Genomic DNA, 18,991 nt, shown 5'->3' on the forward strand with positions numbered 1-18,991 from the left:
CCTGGTGTCAAGACAGTTACTACATCGTCTCTTACCTTGTCTTGATATGTATTCCTTGAGACGAGTAGCAAATTCGCAGAGACGCAAGGGACCAACCTCCCTAGAGACTAACCCCTACCTTGAGGAAGTATTACACACTACAAGATATAAGCTAGACAATGGGGAGGAGGGCCGGTACTTTACTTAAGTGTTCTTGCTGTCGACCTGCGAAACAACAAGAACCAAGGGTTTACTCTATACTCTATTCTCTTGGTTGATTTCCACTTCCTAACTTCTGCTCTCTCTCTAGATGTTCAAACTTTCGCCTACCTGCGAACAGCTGTAGTCTGTCTTTCGTCCCGTATGTCTTTCTTGTCTTGATTGTCAGTTTTGTCGGGTGATTTTTCTGTCCCCTGTCTTGTTGTCCTGTAGTAAGTGTGATCTTTTGGAGAGAGTCACTGAAATAAACAAAGAAATAGTTAAAATCCTTTCTGACCCTTCCTGTTATGAAACCCCCCCTTCTACCTTAATTCCTTCTTAAAGAAAAAAGCTTCTCACCCTTCTTCACTTACTTAGACTAAGAATCTGTGTCTTTAACTTCTGTGCCTTGCAGTCTAAAAATTAGAGGTTACACATTGCAAGAAAAAACAGGTACAACATTCAGAAATAACAACATTCTAAATTACAGGGATCACCATTTGACTTTTCTTTTAACAAAATTCACACTCCTAAATACCTAATATAAATCACAAAGTATGCTTCCAAGATTCTTGTGAATTCTCTTGATTGAATTGTTCCAAAAATTGTTCCGGAAACCTTTCTTGCGAAGGGCGCCTTAAACAGAAAAGAAATAACACTTATCTCTTTTGTCTTTGCAGATTCCGATGCTGAAATGAAGGTGCCAGGCTGTTTGTCATTCAAGAAGATGCCGAGGATCGAAGACTGAAGCTCAAGGATCGTAAATCAGGTAAGCGGCCGTCTTCTTGAGCTTGGGAGCACAACACGACCTTCCTCTGGAGCAGGCGGAAGGCAAAGCGCCTACCAGAAGGCTGGGTGCAGTTTAAATACCCAACCGCACCCAGCCGCACCCCACGTATGCGTGCGCTCGGCCAGATCGGGCTGAAGCGCACGCGAGAGAACTGCTTTCTCGTCTTTGTCCCGAAGCAAAGCTATTTTGTCCTTGCATGAACTAAACCTAAAGAAAACGCCTGAATCAGATACAAAGGCATTTCAAAACTGATAGAAAACTCAAAACCCAGTCTTGATATGGTTGGCCAAAATAACAATCAGAGAGCTCTTCAAAATTGAACCTTGCTGCCACACGACCACCGGGACAGCCATACGCCGTGAGGGGAACGGCAGGTGGACAGGCGAGCAGGCGAGCCGTGAACGCCGTGAGGGCAACGGCTGCAGTTCCCATCGGGGGACTACACCTCCCAGCACCACCTGGGGGCCGGCGCACCTGACACGCCATTAGCGCGCCCGGAGACGCTTCAAGAGCCTCGTACTCCGCGAGACCAGCGGGGAGCTCTTCAAAATTGAACCTTGCTGCCACACGACCACCGGGACAGCCATACGCCGTCAGGGGAACGGCAGGTGGACAGGCGAGCAGGCGAGCCGTGAACGCCGTGAGGGCAACGGCTGCAGTTCCCATCGGGGGGCTACACCTCCCAGCACCACCTGGGGGCCGGCGCACCTGACACGCCATTAGCGCGCCCAGAGGCGCTTCAAGAGCCTCGCACTCCTCTCGCCCCGCGAGTCGCGCGCGGGACAAGCCCGGGACAAGGGCGGGACCGTCTGTGGCCGTCCGGGGACGACGAGGGACGGGACGGGCCCCCTCCCTTTGATCTGCACCACGAAAATGGGTAAGCGCAAACTGCAAACATCTGCAAATGGGGGCACAGTTAAAGCCAAAGTTGCACGTAAAGCTACTGCTTCGGCTAGTATTATGACATATCTTACCACTGCAGTAGGTAAACTGAACCAAGAAATTGCTGATAAAGAACGTGAACTGGGCTTGGACCCGATAATTTTGGATAGCCAATTATCCCCCACAGTAAACAGACTTCCTATGCCCCTGGAACCTGTTATACTCATTGAAAATGTAATCGATATTGGGCAACAGGACACAGCTAATACCCCGAGACAGGAGGGTCAACAGAACAGTAAACAAGACATACATAACTGCACCCAGGAGACTGCACCCCACGCTACCAAGCGCACCAAACGGATACTCTATAAATCAAAAGCACAAGGCACACATTTTTGCAAAAAACTTCGTAATCCTTTGAGTGACTTTGAATCCTCAATCAAGGACATGGTGGAAAAAGTGCTTATGGATAAGCTTGAAGGGGTACTTATACAAATTTCCACTGACATAATAGATACACTTAAGGAATGCGTACCTGAAATACTGGGAAAATGCGAAAGGATTAATGATTTTATAACGTTAAATGAGAAAGAATCCGGGGTACCTGCAACAAAAACAACATTACGGTCATTTACTAATGAACATAAGCAACCCCAATCCCCTATGGAGCTGGGGAATATTGCACCATCAGGCCCTTCAATCCCAACTATAACGCCACAAGATCCAAAGGGTTGTGCAAATAGGCAAAAGGATAATAGTATAACATCTAGGGCACAGTTGATAAGCAAAACCTGTCTTCCTCAGGTTAAGTCTATGGCACCCCTATTAGATGAGCCTACCTCATCAGGGTCTAGGAGACAGCGTCCTAGACCACCAGTTCACCTTCCTCCGGAAGCTACACCTTTTGTTGCTGTTTTGGTGAATGTACCTGTATTAAAACCGGGTGAATTTGAGTCAAATGGTACACAGTTGGATAATATCAAGACTTGGTGTGACGCAAATTGTACAGGCCCAAATAATATTTCAGAGTGCATTCAGACGGGCAGACGGGTTGACTGGGTGGGGTTCACAGACAAGAAATTTGCTGGTGATTGTATGATTGTTAACTTTAATAGACCCCATGAGGCTTTGCGGTTATTCTGGGATGCTACTGAGGTTAAAGAAGACAGGATCAGAGCGGTACCCTTAGGTTTTTTCTACCCACGACCTGTACCACATAAGTTGCCACCAGGTAGGGTTACTCGCTATGCTACCCCCAGTCATACCCCCTGCCCTAGCGCCTGGGCCACGCAAATAACAGGCATGCTACCAAAAACCTCTGACAATCATGGAAGCGAAATGAGGAGTAGTCTGGTGTTAACTAATAGGTTCTCTGCCCTATCTAATCTAGAGGAAAACGATTGACTGACTCCCTGTGGTAGCACCCCTAACCAGTTACAACCCACTTTGCCTACTAGAGAGGAAAAGGTTAATATAGTGAAAATGATGAGCTGGAACATCGCAGGCCTACGCTCTAAAAGGGGTGATACAAGATGGCTGGATTTGTTAAAAAAATACGATGTGGTGGCCCTACAGGAAACGTGGGATAGGGATTGCGATTTTTGGTTAGATGGATATACATCTTACTTTTTAGCCGCCCAGACATCGAGCTCAGGTCGAAATAAAGGAGGGTTGCTGTTTTTAATATCAGTTAATATTAGAGGTACTGTAAAAGTATTAAACACACCATCCCAAAACTATTTAGTTTTGGAAGTTACAATGCCTAATAATTTTAAATGTGTTTATATTAACTTTTATAACGCTATACAAAGTACAGCTGTAAATGAAAACATTAACTCTTTGACAGAGTTTATGTGTAAATATAAAGAGGGTCAAACCACTTTTGTACATTTTACCATGATGGGGGATTTTAACATACATTTGTGTCAACAGAATTGCCAGTTAAGAGATACTGTAAATATTGATATGCTGCTACTTTCACACTTTGAACATTCTGCAAAGGGGTCTGCCCTAGAAGAACTTCTTCTGAAGAATGACTTATCTGAACCAGAGTTCTTCAATATTAATGAGAGGGTCCCAACTTATAGTGCTAGGGACAGCAACACTATTATTGATTATATTTTTATCTCTCCGGGTGTGTTACTTAATGTTATCTTTTATAATGCTATTCACACTACATTCAGTGATCATAATCCTGTTGTGTTAGAAGTAGATAACAACAACTTGTTTTTATTCAATAAGGAAACTAAAACAGAAAAATTTACAGACTTAATTGCTAGGAACCAGGGGAGACGGGTTAAATGGAGCAAAATCATCCCAGAGGATTTCCTTTATTCCCTAAACCTAAAAGTGGGTAAAGAAATTAACATCTGTAGGGAACCACTTAAATTTGAGGGGAATATAATTTTGTCATTCGAAACCATCTGCCGCCAAGTGGCGGATGATTTAAAATGTAAATCGAAAAACAGGGTGGAAAAAGTAAAGGGGTGGTTTGATAATGAATGCTCCAAATCCCATAGAGAATTACATAATGCTCTGAAAAAGATACTCCGAGATAGACTAGAGGTGGCCAGGCTTAGGAAAAAGTATAATCTGAATATTCTAAGGAGAAAAAACGAAATAAAAAGGCAGGCTTGGGATGATTTGCATGAGAAGGCTACTCTGAGGGATAGCGCTAAATTCTGGACCATTGTTAACACCCCCTTATTTAATGGGAAAGAAAATGCGCCTCTAGAGGTAAATATCCCCGAACAGGACTGGTTGGATCATTTTCAAAAAATGTATGGCAATAATCTTGACTTAGGCCCCATAGATCCAATAGTGATTGATACGCAGGATATTCGACCTAGATTTTCTATAAAGGAGGTACAGAAGGCAATTGAGGACACGGCAGGCCAGAAGGCCCCTGGCCCAGATGGCGTACCAGCAGACATGTTTAAAGCAAATTCGGGCATGTGGTCAGTGGTCCTCACTAATGTCTTTAATGTAGTTAGTATAGATAAGACAAGAGCCCCAACAACCTGGTCACAATCTATTATAATCCCAATATTTAAGAAGGGTCAAAGGGGGGACCCAAGATGCTATAGGCCCATATCTTTGTTAGATTCTTCTTTTAAAATCCAAGGTAAGGCTATCCTAGAAAGAATCTCAGCCTGGGCCACTAATAAAGATATTCTGTGGGAGGCTCAGTATGGCTTTCGATCTGGCAGAGGTACAGAAGACCAAAGCCTAAATTTACACCTCACACTTAGTAAATATACAGTAGCATCAAAGGGGATGATGTACCTGGCATTCATGGACTTGTCCACAGCCTTTGACCTAGTTAATAGGTCAAAGCTGTGGACAATACTCCTTGAAAAGGGACTGGACCGAACACTTGTGAATTTTTTGGCGCAACTCCATAGTGATCTGAGGGCGACTATTCGCATGTCACAAGAGGGAAACTGTACCGCATTTTTTAAATCTGGAAGGGGGCTGCGCCAAGGGTGCATCTTGGCCCCCATGCTTTTCTCCCTATACATTAATTCATTAGGAAAGTCTCTGGAAGCGGCCTCTACTGATGTACCCAGTATGGGTGGCTCCCTAATGCCGGTTCTATTATATGCCGATGATACGGTACTGTTATCAAGAACCCCAAATGGCTTACAACACCTACTAAATGCCTTTGGGGCCTTCATGCAAGACCTGGATTTATTAGTCAATATAGAGAAATCTCATGTAATGGCAGTGGGCAAACGCAAGAATAGTATTAAAAACCTCACCTGTAATGGCTCTGTGCTTTCCAAAGTCAAAGTATTCACCTACCTAGGAGTGGTGTTTGATGAGAAAGGGACGTGGGCACCACAAATTTCGAGTAAAGCAGTTGCAGTAAAAAGATCGGCGGCCGCTATCCTGGGTTTCGCAAGACGATTGGGTGGCAAACCGGCCGAGGCCATATTATCCATCTATAGAGCCAAAACCCTGGCCATTGCCAGGTACGGGGCCTCGATATGGGTTTTTAAAAACATGACTCATATACAAAGAGAGGAGAATATATTCTTGCGATCCCTTATGGGCCTTCCCCAATCTACTCCAGCTTTCGCAATCCATATGGAATTGGGGATGGGGTATATTGAAGACACGCTGTCCTTGGCCCCACTTTTGTCATGGATTAAAACATGGCTTAATCCAGATTTAACTTTAAATCATAAGATCATTAGGGATTGTATGGGTCGGGACAATGTGGCAGCGATCGAGTGGCTAACACATATTAAAACAACAACAGGATATCTGGGCCGCCCTGATCTATATACAAAACCTGAAGGTCTCATAAGAGAAGATATTAGATGGGTTAAAACCCACTTTATAAAGAAAAGGGAAGCGGAAAGAGAGTCAAGCGAAATAATGAAGCCAACTGTAAGGTCTCACTATATGATGATGATTACATCGTTATCTATTCAACCATACCTAACGATAGTCAATAAACCTTATCATTGGTGGCTCCTTACAAAATTTCGCTTTAACCAAGCTCACTTTCTGCTGGGTGAATATGATAAGTGGTGTAAGCCTCATGAGAATGCCCCCTGCAAATGTGATGATTTTTCTGACCAGGACTTACTGCATTTTGTGTTATTTTGTCCCTTTTTTAATAGTGTGTTTTAAACAACAAGGGAACCCATTCGGTTATCCAGGGACCGTGGGTAGCTATACTTTACAAACAACAGTGGTCCCCAAGAGTATGTGAATTCAGAATAACAGATAAAACATAGTCCACAATGGGAGCTATATTGGCCACTGTCCAGCCGGACAGGGTATTTTTTATTTTTTACAATGAAATATATAGTGGAATAAGGAAAAGGCACAGTCCTGTACCGTTTTGTGAACAAACAGAAAGGGTTTCAGGCAAGAAAGAGCATAGTTGGCCACTTGTAATTCAGTAGGGTTTGTAAGTAGTGCCAAACGAGTGTTAGACACAGCATAAGTCAAACATAATAAATGGGCTGTGAAAACACTTCAAACAAGTTGACGTTTCGATCCCTTATGCTCAATAATGCGGGATCATCATCAGGACTAACAATACATACATTTGCTTGCTTGGTATATACATTTTAACACACAACCGCCTGTAGGGAGAAAAGTGGGAAAACAGAAAAAAGGGGAAATTACCCACTGTATTAGACTCTGAATAAAAATGCCACTGCACTGTATTCGGAACCGACTTATTGTGCTTGCTAATTTCGTGCAGGTGGTGTCTGTAGCCTTGACTCATGCTGACAGTGAGGTACGTGACATGTGCATTGAAAAATACCCCTCTGCTTTCTTTGCTAGAAGAAATGCGACTTCGCAAAATTAAATAATTATTACCATGTTGATACTTAGTGGGCTTTTGGTTTATCTAGCCGTTTACATGCATAGTACGTATGTATTCATCAATCACGGGCATTCGCATCTGCTTTTGTACCATGCACGTTCGTGCTCATTCACTTATTCACTGCAAATAACTTTGAGAGATTGGATCAGTCCCACCTATTCCTTGTACATGAATATGGAAATTACTAGTTTGTATATAACTGAAAATGTTCTGCTTATGCTTTTTATAGTCACAGTCACACTGGCACTGCGCCGCTACATCATTGCACATTTTCACTGCGCCGCCACACTCTATCACTGGACATCATCACTGCGCCGCGATACTCCAAATACCCGCTATTTTATTCTGGAAGATATCCTTGGTAACGACTAATACCAATACCCCACTCCAAGATGGCGCCCATGCGCGCCTAAGTCCTACCTCCCTTTCCCATGCTGCACGCTTATCTGGCGTTCCCTCCAATGCGCTGCAGTGACTGCGACTCGGCAGAGCACCCAGGGTTAACGGACACCGCGGAGGAATCACCCTCCCAAGGTAAGCTAAACAAGCCCACAGAACCATGTCAGTCCCCTCGCCTTTATACAAACGTATACTAAAACGGAGTATCTGTTACAGACTCGTTTTGAGCCATCAACGGACAACGCGGGCTAATCTCCCCTCAAGGTAAGCCCGACCACCGTCAGCCACTATTTTAGAGCCACTTCATCAAACTCGCTATTGAAATCAGCTTTCTATCCCGCAGAAAACTCTCACCCATTTGAAAACGAGGCGGACCAAATGTGATAACCTGTATCAAACAGGTAATAGCCCAAATCCCGAACTCCTTTTAATTAGTATAAACAAACCTTTATTTATTGGTCTTTCTTCCTTTTTAGGATACACCCTTAACCAGTGTCCACCCCAATAACCTTTTCCCTGAACCCCTCCGACCCACATGGGTAAGCGCCCACCGGAAAGGCACTGAGTGAATGAGCACGAACGTGCATGGTACAAAAGCAGATGCGAATGCCCGTGATTGATGAATACATACGTACTATGCATGTAAACGGCTAGATAAACCAAAAGCCCACTAAGTATCAACATGGTAATAATTATTTAATTTTGCGAAGTCGCATTTCTTCTAGCAAAGAAAGCAGAGGGGTATTTTTCAATGCACATGTCACGTAACTCACTGTCAGCATGAGTCAAGGCTACAGACACCACCTGCACGAAATTAGCAAGCACAATAAGTCGGTTCCGAATACAGTGCAGTGGCATTTTTATTCAGAGTCTAATACAGTGGGTAATTTCCCCTTTTTTCTGTTTTCCCACTTTTCTCCCTACAGGCGGTTGTGTGTTAAAATGTATATACCAGGCAAGCAAATGTATGTATTGTTAGTCCTGATGATGATCCCGCATTATTGAGCATAAGGGATCGAAACGTCAACTTGTTTGAAGTGTTTTCACAGCCCATTTATTATGTTTGACTTATGCTGTGTCTAACACTCGTTTGGCACTACTTACAAACCCTACTGTGTTACAAGTGGCCAACTATGCTCTTTCTTGCCTGAAACCCTTTCTGTTTGTTCACAAAACGGTACAGGACTGTGCCTTTTCCTTATTCCACTATATATTTCATTGTAAAAAATAAAAAATACCCTGTCCGGCTGGACAGTGGCCAATATAGCTCCCATTGTGGACTATGTTTTATCTGTTATTCTGAATTCACATACTCTTGGGGACCACTGTTGTTTGTAAAGTACCTTTTTTAATAGTGGCAGGGAGAAGTTTATTAAGCCAATACTGAAAGATCAAGAGTTTATGCAAGTTAAACCAGCTTTATTGTTCCTGCAGCTTATGGAATCACCACTAGTAATGTATGGGGTAGCCAATTTCCTGACAATGTCAATTCGGTCTAGGCAAAATAGACTCCGGGCATCTTTTGCCTTATATTATGGGAATTGATGATCGACCGAAATATTTCTAGGCTTCTAGTCCTGTAACACCTGACCTCCAGCAAAAAACTATTTTTCTATGAATCTTACAAGATTTGCACACTTCCCCTGGCTGTAAAATTGATGTAAAATGATTATAAATAAAACTGTAAATAGAACTGTAGTAACTTCAATGTATACATTTTGTAAAATCTTGAAAGATCTGTACTATCTACAGTGGTCCTAAAGATCATGAAATTGTGAATAATCCCGTTGTATAGTTACCTTGATCACCACCGAAGATGTGTATATATTGAATCCTTGTTTTTAAATAACTTTTTATCAATTTTTATCAATTTTTTAAAAAGAATTCAGTGTTTATTATGGTCAAAAGTGAATGTATAGCATACTTTTATGATTTTAAAATAATCGAATAAAGTGCATTTGACTCTGACTCTGACTCTGAACAATCAGAGACACAATGCTTATATTACAAATACTGTAAAAACACACACACCCTCATGATACATTATAATGGAGTGCAGGTGCACGGGAAAGGGGTGGGTTTTTTAGTCGAATAGCGCCAATTGACTTTAGAGCTTCCCAGTGAAGGCTTCATAGGGAATCGTGATACCTCGGCTCGGCTAAACTGCTTTTCATCATTCAGGTGAGTCGGCAGATCTAGGAGATGAGCAGGACCCCCCCTTCCTTCTCCTCCAGTAGCACTGCGAGCTACTGGAGGAGAAAGGGGGGAGGCTCCTGTGTGCCCTGCTCCAGGCTCTATCTTCTGCCTTCTCCTGCCCAATCCATGTATTTTGGAGAGGAAGAGGCTGTGTATTAGGACATTGTAATGTTGAGAGCAGCGGGCCTATATCAGGTTGCATAGGCTGCTGCTGCTCAGTTGTCTTCAATGGAGGTCTAAATATTTCAATGTTCCAAGCTTTGTCTCGTGAAGGATTTATTTATGCTGACCCCCCGCATCATCCCTTCAGATAAGTTATAGATAAATAGCACCAACACGTTGATGCTTTGTTGCTTCCATTGCTCAGCATTCGAACTCTGCATCAGCTTGAATTTGAATTGCTGTTGCTCAGAGAGCACGGTTTGTATGAATCTAAAAGTCTGGTTGACTGATTTATTAACGGGGCAGAATTATGTACAAGGACTTTAGCATACCTTTGCAAACCAGATTGTTTTGATTTGCAAGTTTCATGGTCTGTAAATGGAAAGATGGGGGTTATGAAGACAAGGACTGGGTTGTTAGGGTTTGTTCTCTGAGACTGTGGGTGCACTCTATATTCACAGAGACCTTTTCCAGCAAGGGATCATGGTTCTTGGTGAACCAAAAAAAAAAGTTTTTATTCATACCCATATTTGCTTCTCAATGGCCTCCAGAGATTCTTTTATTTTGTAAGTTCAGGACGGTTATTTGGAAAATGTGATGAAGTGTGATAGTCGTCTGACGCAAAACTATTTCTTTACTTCCTTTCAAGGTATTCTGGGATGACCAGGCAGTGCAGCGTGGCTGCCACCCTTGGAGGAACAAAATATAATATAACTGTCAGGTAAGGATTCCTATAACTCTTAAGTTTCCTTTTCCCCTGTTTCTTCTTTCTCTATTCCCTTTCTTGATCTCTGTTTTGTTTTTATCTCTTCAGCTTCAACATTTGACTCCCTCTGTACACTATTCTTGTTGTTATCAAACTTCTGATAATTATATGATGTAGCCACATTCCTCCTGGAAATGTTGTGGGTGTAGTGCAGGTCCAGTTCCTTCTTAGGTCAGTTTTGCCCAGCAGTTCCTTAACTCTTGGCACATTTGTCTCCTCCTCTACACCATGTGATACTCTCCCCCCTCTGTTCTTTCGGCATCTTTTCTATCTGTATCTGACTTCCATCTCTTCATGTCCTCCTAAACTACCCTTTTCTGTCTTATCTACTACAAGCAAAATACACAGTATATGTGTGTGGACACACATGCACACAAGGCTTGCTTTAGGGTGGTGCAACCGGTAGAGCCGCACCTGGTGCTGACCTTGTGGGCACTGTGTTTAGAAGTAACTTATGGGTTCACAAGCATTTGCTGCACAGTTTCCTATGCTGGAACATGTAGTGAGAGTGGAAGATAGCCTTTTTTCTCTTTCTTCTGTTTTGTGTTTTTCTTTCCTAGACCCTTTTTAGTTTCCTTTACTGTTGTGCTGTTTTTTTCTCTTTTTCAGGTGTTGCAGTGCCTGGGTCCTGTCAGAGGATTGTGATGAGTTCTGTGCCACTAAGTAAGTCCTTATCATCCGCACAATTTGAAATAGTGAATTCCACTGAGCTAACTGGACACAGCGTCAGTCTACAGTGGAATTTAAAGCAGTGAATGATTACAACAAGGCGAATTCCTTTGTTCAATAAAATGTCCCTTCCTAGATCACTAGTAAATTGATAGTGTTGGATGCTTCTGAGAATATGTGTCACAATATATGTGCAACTTGTGTTTCTTTCTTAAATATTCAATTTAGTTTTCTCTCACATCCATGAGTTCCAGTGATCCGGAGCTCCCGATATACAGTGTCCCAGAGCTGTTTCACCACTATCAGAAATGATACTCGACTGATTTCCTATCTTGTTTTTTGTTAATACTTTCTTTGTGCAAAGTATATGGTCATAAATATTTTTTCTTTGTGTTCATATACAAATTTGGACTCCTTTCTACAGATGACTGAAGCATGAACAGAAAAAAGAAGATTTATATTTAGTGAAACACAACGAAAAGGATTATTTCAAGGAAAGTTAAAACATTCTCAAGCTCTTGAGAAGAAACACATTCTATGTGCCAGGAATGGTGAGGATGTTGGTGCGGAAGAAACTGGTGAATGTGAAAGTTGTCAAATCCCTATAGTAAAATGGCCATAAATGTTTACCATGTGCCAGTAACTGAGATTGAGGAGAACATTGGCCACAACTGATACCTACACAGTGCACTTGAGAAAACTCAGTGCATTTAAATTCTGTTTGATGGTTTACGAGAAATGCTTTGGAGACCCAAACCCTCCCCAACAGAGCACTATCCGTAGACGTGTTGTGATATGACAGAACTGTCAAAAAGACTAATATCCTCAGTTTACAAGTGCAAGCTTTTGTGTACGTCTCCTCTGATTCAGAGGAGATAAACGATTGTTTAAAAGAAAGTCATTGTAAATACTCTTTCTCAGATGTCATTACAGCAAAGATGCTGGACTATCATTTCCAATATAGGAAGATTTCCCCCCACCAGCTCTGTCTCTTGGGTTGATCTGAGTAGTTTCAAAGGGTCCTGTAACTTCCAAAGTCGATCATGTACCTGTCTTAGCCACTGAGCAAAAAGCATATACTGGCACAGGAAGTATAAAAGGGGCCAGTGTTACGCTATTGATAATTTATAAACCACCCTGGCATACCCTAATCATCTGTCATTACTTGTATGAACAAACATACCTAACAGGCAAACACTAAAGGCCAAAGACCTTATCAGTGCTTTTAAAACTCCTAAATCAAATGTGATCAAAATAGAATCACTAAATGAGACTAATTAAACTTGAGAGAATTCACCCGGGATTAACTTGGAGAAAATGAATCCATGAGAGGCCTCTTAATAAATACAAGGGGCTCCTCAGTGAAAGTTAATAAGACAGATTAGATCGGTGCCTTTAAAGGTAGGAAAATGATCTCCATGTGAAAACTATTATTAGTTAAATACAAATGTGAAGAAGAGCATCTGCAGTGTAGTTTAGAAGTTAATGCTGAGTTGTAACATAAACAAGCACATGATCTGAAATCAGATTCAGTCTTAAGATGACATGTATTCAGGAACAAACCCAACTTGGAGAAACAAACAACTCGAATAGGCTCAATGAATGTGAGAACAGCTTTAGTTATCAATCCCACCTCATTAAACATGAGAAAACTAGCACTGGGCAAAAACCTTATCAGTGCTCTGAATTCCAGAAACGATTCAGACTAAAAAAGACTCTCACTCACCATGAGAGAACTCACACTGGGCAAAAACCTTATCAGTGCTCTGAATGCCGGAAAAGCTTCAGCCAGAAATCTACTCTCTCACAACATGAGGTAACTCACACTGGGCAAAAACCTTATCAGTGCTCTGAATGCTGCAAAAGCTTCAGTCGGAAATCCAACCTTACTGTGCATGAAAGAACCCACACTGGGCAGAAACCGTATCAGTGTTCTGAATGCCCAAAAGGTTTCTATCACAAATCCAGTTTAACTGTGCATCAGAGAATCCATACTGGGCTCAAACCCTATCAGTGCTCTGAATGCCATAAAAGCTTCAGTCAGAAAATAACTCTCACTTACCATGAGAGCACTCACACCGGGCACAAACCGTATCAGTGCTCTGAATGCCTGAAAAGCTTCAGTCGGAAAATAACTCTCACTCACCATGAGAGCACTCACACTGAGCATAAACTGTTTCAGTGCTCTGAATGCCGGAAAGGATTCAGTCAGAGATCCAGTTTAATAGAACACAAGAGAACTCACACTGGAAAAAAACCTTATCAGTGCTCTGAATGCTGGAGAAGCTTCAGTCAGAAATCCAACCTTACTGTACATGAAAGAACCCACACTGGGCATAAACCGTATCAGTGCTCTGAATGCCAGAAAAGCTTCAGTTGGAAAAAAACTCTCACTCACCATGAGAGAACTCACACTGGGCAAAAACCTTATCAGTGCTCTGAATGCTTGAAAGGATTCAGTCAGAGATCCAGTTTAATTGAACATGAGAGTACTCACACTGGGCAAAAACCTTATCAGTGCTCTGAATGCCAGAAACGATTCAGACTAAAAAAGACTCTCACTCACCATGAGAGAACTCACACTGGGCAAAAACCTTATCAGTGCTCTGAATGCTGGAAAAGCTTCAGTCAGAAATCTACTCTCTCACAACATGAGGTAACTCACACTGGGCAAAAACCTTATCAGTGCTCTGAATGCTGCAAAAGCTTCAGTCGGAAATCCAACCTTACTGTGCATGAAAGAACCCACACTGGGCAGAAACCGTATCAGTGTTCTGAATGCCAAAAAGGTTTCAATCACAAATCTGGTTTAACTCTACATGAGAGAATCCATACTGGGCTCAAACCCTATCAGTGCTCTGAATGCCAAAAAAGCTTCAGACGGAAAAATACTCTCACTCACCATGAGAGAACTCACACTGGGCAAAAACCTTATCAGTGCTCTGAATGCTGTAAAAGCTTTAGTCAGAAATCCAGCCTTACTGCACATGAAACGACCCACACTGGGCTCAAACCCTATCAGTGCTCTGAATGCCAGAAAAGCTTCAGACTGAAAAAGACTCTCACTAGACATGAAAGAACTCACACTGGTGAAAGACCTTATTAGCTCTCTGAATGCTGGAAAAGTTTCAGTCGGAAATCTGGTCTCACTCAATTTGGGAGAACTTACCTGGAAGAAACCTTTTCATTGTTCTAAATGCCAGGGAAGCGTCTGCTGAAGATTCAATTTCATTCAACAAAAGAGAACACACAATGAGAAAAGAAATGATCCGTGCTCTCAATGTGACAAAAACTTCAGTTGTAACTGTAATCTTTCTACATAAGAGAGACAATGTGGGAGAATAAAAGGTGCTCACTGTGAACCCTGAGGAGGAGCTTTCAGCATCGCAAAACATTTACATGAAGCAGCCACAAAGACTCCACTGTATTGATTGTCCAACAAACCGTCTACTGAGAAAAGCACACAGCAAGGAATGGAAATGCTTGAATTAAACTCATTCCTTTGTAAACATTCAGTGTGTTTTGCTCCCTGAGTGTTTATAAGCAGAGCTCTGACCCACAAAGGCCATTCGATCCTGAACTTTGAGGCCACGCTGCTAGATTCAGGAATGCTTGTAACCTCAAACTGTTTCCAGCTTTAGTGAGCCTCACCAGGAGGCTGCAGCAGGAGTCCCTTTATCGTAGGTCTCTATGGGACCAACATCTGTTCTGTGCCACGTAGGGCTGATCATTGAGAAAAACTAAAGGTGATGGATGGACTGGTAGTTAATCTCTGCAACATCCCACCACATCCTTCTCCAGTCTTTGTGCCACTAAAGACAAGGTCAGCCATATGCAAACCATTCTTGCCCCACCCTAAATAGTTCTAATGACTTCTGTTCCAATGGGACACGGCCTCGTATTACAAAGATCCACTTTAGCGGCCTCTTTCCATGTTCTGTTTGCTACAAATGGAACCTGCCTCTCATCTGCTGAGGACAGTTTCACAAGCTTTACAATCACATCAGATACACCCAAGAGAGTCTCACAGATAATCAGGCCTATTCATAAACTACTATAGGACGACTACAATACAAGAAAATGCGATTCACAAACTACGTGCAGCTGTTCTGCCTCTCCTATCTTTTTCTTTGTGGAGTTGTCTGTCTCGACTGCAGAGTTTCCGCACAAGTTAGTATAGTTTTAGTAGTAAAGGTGGGAGTGACAGAGGGGAGTGCCTGTAAAATGTGAAATACTTATGAATAAAGGGGAGGGGTAAGGCAGGAGTAAAGAGGAGTATAGGGAGGGGTTTAGGGAAGGACAGGCACTCACTAGGGAGTAGGCCCATTTCTATTTACAAACCACACTTATAAAGTCACTACAGCCATAATGTACCTAAAAGAGTCGTAAATGTACTCCTGCTCAGAGCCGGAGTAAGTCCAATATCACACATGGCCATCCACTGGAACTGCAACTAGTTAAAAATAAAAAATAAAAAATTCAATGACAAAAAATATCTTAAAAGTAAACTTTTGATTATTTTAATAAAAATGTGTTATTTAATTTAAACACTGATATAACATTCATTTTTAGTGAGGTATAATTACATTTGTTACAATTAATTCTCTACCTCACAATGAATAATTATAAATGTATAGTAAAAATGTTACTTACTTTTAATTTAGGCTTTAGAAAAAATACAATTTTATATATATTCAACTTGGGTGAAGCTCTCCCTGTGTAAAAAATGTAGGGAACATTTTACAAGTTTATCAAACTTGAAAAAAATAAAATATTTGTATGTTAAATATGAATGTAAATTTACTTTATAACAAATGCAAATGATGCAACACTATTAACTTGAAATGTAATTCATTTTAAACATCTTTTTTCAAAGGTTTGTATGAAAAATCCCACCTAAAGTAAAATCATTCTTTTTTTTATGTACTCATAGTTACTAAATTTCCTTTCGCAACTCTGTTCAGAGGCGGAACTGCCTTACAAAAAGTTATGGATAGAATGAATTGAAATTATTTATTTAATAGTTAAAAAAGCTATATTGGTAATTTTGTAACATTCTTTTGAATGTATATGCAGTTTTAGAAGGCATTACCAGTGGTCGGTTATGCTGCACTTTCTAATGCTCCATTTATGCTTCAGTAAGTTACATTTGTACATTTTGCTCCACATCTATTTAAGGGTGTGCAGATGTGCAAGTCCAAACTTTTGAGTAACGTTATCGTATTAGTGAATAGATACAAGTAGCAAAGTTACTCTACGAGCATCCTTGCATGTACAGATTACTCACAGGTGTAAGGTACCTTTGTGAATAGCCTTCGAGGTGTCCAACTCCGCCTGGGTGTGTCATTTTTGTGGTAACTCTAAAGTGGACACGGGCACTTGGGCTGTTATTAGAGTGAATTGGATGATCCTTCGCGAACACCAGAGCACTTGTCCGATGTGTCTGTTTAGCTGGGGAGCGGTAACAAATATCTTAAAGTAATTTTCCTGGATTTGCTACATCATTGGGCCTCCTGTAGCAGTGATTTATCATTACCATAGTAGGATCAGGTAATTTCTCTGTGTTGTTAGCCATGTTATCATGATTTGCTTTTGTTTTTCCCTTCTCCTCTTCCTTTTACCAGATTTTGTTGGTTTTACCACAACATTAGCACAGAAATGTACTTTTCTGTTAATTGGTTCTGAGGTCTTATCCTTTGTGTACACTTGTATACGATGAACAGTTTTTACCCTCGCTGTACGGCTACAGTGTAAGCCCAAACCCTGAGATTCCTGCACCTTGAGCTGCCTTTATTGGTATTCTACCTTTACACTTGGATAATTGAGATATGGGTTTGAATCGCTGAACAACCTTTAAACCTGCTGTGATACACCTTGACGGTTACAAGTTTCATGTTTGAACCACCAGCGAGAACTCCAGTACTCTGCTTGTTTCACACCATGTTCCATTCTCTGGCTCGCATCATCAACCTTGTACCATCTCCATAACTAGGAATCTCCGAAGCCTACGCAGCTGTTGTAACTGCCTGAAGTTTCATAGGTTTTTTTTTTTTCAGAACAAAATGAAGTTTCATAGGTTTTGATGGCCGTAGATTCAGCTTCAACTTGATGACCCAACTCTACTCTGTGGGAATTTTGCACTTCATGACACTTCTGCGCATCTCGTCACCTTCTGAGACTGATTCAGCAAAAAACCTTGCATCAAGTTCCAGTGTTGATCATCACCAGAGACTAAACTTACCTTTGTCCCCTCGGGCATAGCTAGCGAAGTCAGCTACAGTTTTGTATGTGACTTCCTGATTGATTCAGTAGATCAGCTTTTTTTTAAATGAATTTACCTTTTTGTTTGGTTTTGACAGTTGCTTTTGCTAATTGAAAATCATTTAATCACACCCCTCCTTTAGATTTTGCTTTGGAATAAATATTAAATATTCTTTTTGATCTAAACTTGGTTTGAATCTTACAGTTCCTTGTCTATTTTTATTAAACTGTATTGAAATTTGTGACTTCCACTGTTTTTCTTTACCTTTGAGCGCCCCTTAGGCCATAGTGCTCAAGCCACGTTACCAAAAGCGAGCTAAGAACACTTGAGTAGAAGACACATTTACCTTTGCTGACCAAAGATTGGGAAAAGCAACGCAGGCTGACTCCAGAAAGCACACTAAGGTTACTCTCTTAGGTGGCATCTGCACCAACTGTAGATGCAAAAAGTAAAGATTAATGAGGGAAGCTGTTGGTATCCGTGCCCCAAGAATTTGAGACTGCCACCCTCTCTCAAACAGTTGAAAGAGCTAATAATGCACTCGCCAGAGATTCATATCTCAGCAACTAAGACTGCTCGCTGCTGCCATACAACACTCACACTGTTACCTGAATCCCAATGCCTGTGCAATGTACAAACCTTTACATAAACAAGTTGTGTTGTGCTTTGTGAACAGGCTTTCACCCCCCCTTTGTATGTAAATGAGTTTCTGTGATGAGACACCCCAGGCTCCCATTTCTTCTAGTGCGGATGATAATGTGAGAACTGTAACGAGATAACAAACAAGGGCAGTATTGAGAAATAATCATCTTCCAAGTCAGTTTGTAGTTCTTTATTAGTCTTTTAAATGTACATCCACCTAGCATGTTCCAAGGTAGAGGAAAGTTTGCGAAGTGCGAGTCTCTTGTGGTCGCTCCCCAGATTAAGTCCATAAGAACAGAAACAAAGTCCAATTTCCTGAAGAAGCGCCGGAGCGGGTAAACTAGAGGGGTCGAGAAGCAGTATAAATGTATTAACAGCATTTTTGCAACTGCCACTCTACCAATGGGTTGATAGTGGCAGGGAGCCCCAAAACGACAGGGAGCTGCAAACATTGGACATCACCAGTTCTTCGTCCGTGTGGTAAGTTCACCTCTAAGTACCTGAATATGTCAGGGTGCAACCCCAGTGCTAATTGGGGCAGCACTCACTGTTCTAAGTTGTGATTGGGCGCATGGGATATAAGCTGGATTTGGTCCAATTTAGCCTCCGTCCAGAATCCCTACCAAAATCGTCTAGAACCTCCATCACCTGAAGTAGATACGCCTGCACATTCCTGAGGTACACAAATGTGTCATC

General features: G+C 41.7%; 1 protein-coding gene across 1 annotated transcript in view; it reads left to right on the top strand.

Moving 5' to 3' along the window:
- The first annotated feature begins 12,846 nt into the window (after window positions 1–12,846).
- Window positions 12,847–18,991, top strand: part of LOC144805720 (uncharacterized) — a 1,117,917-nt gene continuing 1,111,772 nt past the window's right edge. The window contains exon 1 of the mRNA XM_078672218.1: window positions 12,847–14,480. Within this exon, the coding sequence (XP_078528344.1) occupies window positions 12,932–14,480 (1,549 nt within the window). The 5' untranslated portion in view covers window positions 12,847–12,931. The remainder of the gene's footprint in view (window positions 14,481–18,991) is intronic.

The sequence above is a fragment of the Lissotriton helveticus genome (genome assembly GCF_964261635.1).
Source record: "Lissotriton helveticus chromosome 1_1 unlocalized genomic scaffold, aLisHel1.1 SUPER_1_unloc_2, whole genome shotgun sequence".
In the NCBI taxonomy this organism is placed as follows: Eukaryota; Metazoa; Chordata; class Amphibia; order Caudata; family Salamandridae; genus Lissotriton; species Lissotriton helveticus.